The sequence below is a fragment of the Seriola lalandi genome, unplaced genomic scaffold (assembly GCF_002814215.2).
Source record: "Seriola lalandi dorsalis isolate HSWRI2012SDOR001 ecotype SW California unplaced genomic scaffold, Sedor1 jcf7180001974928, whole genome shotgun sequence".
In the NCBI taxonomy this organism is placed as follows: Eukaryota; Metazoa; Chordata; class Actinopteri; order Carangiformes; family Carangidae; genus Seriola; species Seriola lalandi.
The window spans coordinates 1-1,640 of NW_019445594.1; the positions used below are offsets into that span (position 1 = coordinate 1).

Sequence of the window (1,640 nt, forward strand, 5' to 3'; positions counted from 1 at the left end):
TCCCCAGCCATCTTTCGAAATTGCGAAAACACTAGCTAGCTGTTAGCTATCATTGCCTGCATCCGTATGCTAACGGAGGAGTGGCTAATCTAATCTGGTTGCTGGAGAAATCTCAGGAAAACTACAATTAGATGTATATAAATATTGTTTTATTCTGGTCGTTAGGAAGTCAAATAATATGAGATAGATTCAGGGATTTGGCAATACCTAAATAATATAGTTAAACAATTACTCACCACCATTTAAAAACGGCCGGTAATGACGACAAAGAAATTACTTTCATTTTACAAAACATTTTATTGTACCTTTTAAAAATGACAAAATGCTAAAACAGTTCACCATAGAATCCAGTACCCAGACCTCTAAACTCAATAAAATATTATGTATACATATATTTATCACCTTTAAGTGTCAGATAAGGTATGAAACAGTTGTTCCTTGTAACCTCGCTCATTATTTATGCTTAACTAAAAATGCCTGTTCTGAACTGTTTCCAGGTCAAAATTGGCCTTTAACATTCACCTTATTCCACTTTGCAAACTATACTGGCTGCTAATTCACTTGAGGTGTATTTCCCATTCCTCAGCCAAATGTAGCTGTAACATGATGAGGTTTTCTTTGCCAACTACTACATAGAAGAAAAATAAAAATAAATAGGTCAATGGTAACAGAGATCTCTGTTTCAGAAGTCTGCATCCAGTGTGAATTCACAGTCTGTCATGCTCGACATAACTCCAAATCTCTGATACTCCGCCACTCGTTTCTCAAAGAAGTTTGTTTTCCCCTCTAGGGAAATGGACTCCATGAAGTCGAATGGGTTCTCTGCTTGGTAAACCTTGAAAAAGAGAAAGAAATAAGTTTTCCCACGCTATTACAAACAGTTAACCAAAAATCATTAGTGAAATAATCTGTAAATTTTATGTTAAAAACTTTTTTGCTGGGAATATGGCTTCTAGACAAAGGCATTGGGGAATCCACTTCTTCAACAGCATAGCTACCATAATATAAAGAAATTAAATGAGAAATGACCACCTGGCTTCCATTTAATTCAAATTTAAATAGAATTACTTTAGCCAGTCCGAGGTCAGTGAGAAGACGGTCAGCCACAAACTCGATGTAGTGTTTCATCAGACAACAGTTGATTCCAATGAGATCCACTGGCAAGGCCTCTGTCAGAAACTCCTGCAACACCAAACAGGATGTTTATTTATTTACAGAAATGTATGTACTATCAAGATTGTTTTCTTTCAAAATCAGCAAGTACATCAAAGGAGAATATACTGTCAAACACTTGCTGGTTTATTGCAATACCTTTCCATAGAGACAAACTAGACAGTGAACAACAAACATAGATATACTGCATGCTAAAATTTCTAATGTGGTAGTGTGGGTTGGATAATAAATAATAATAAAGCATAAATCCTCCAACACTAGCTGACCTGCTCAATGCTAACAGCTTTTGTGATGATGTCCTTCACTCTGTCCTCTGATGGCTTTTTCATCAAGTAGCTGTACAGCAGGCAGGCGAAGTTACAGTGCAGGCCCTAGGAGACACATCAATATACATGTGAGGATAGTTGATACTGAAACGGGGAAGATCAACCTTTAACTGTTTTCATACTGTGACCATATTTACTACC

At 36.5% G+C, this 1,640-nt stretch overlaps 1 protein-coding gene across 1 annotated transcript; it reads right to left on the reverse strand.

Annotated features, from left to right (window-relative positions):
* Positions 1–277: 277 nt before the first annotated feature.
* On the reverse strand, positions 278–1,572 carry LOC111654831 (ribonucleoside-diphosphate reductase subunit M2 B-like). The gene is made up of 3 exons (XM_023405991.2): positions 1,440–1,572; positions 1,069–1,182; positions 278–835 (listed from the first exon to the last, which is right to left on the reverse strand). The coding sequence occupies exons 1-3, from the start codon at positions 1,500–1,502 to the stop codon at positions 683–685; spliced, it is 330 nt and encodes a 109-aa protein (XP_023261759.1). The 5' UTR covers positions 1,503–1,572; the 3' UTR covers positions 278–682.
* Positions 1,573–1,640: the final 68 nt, after the last annotated feature.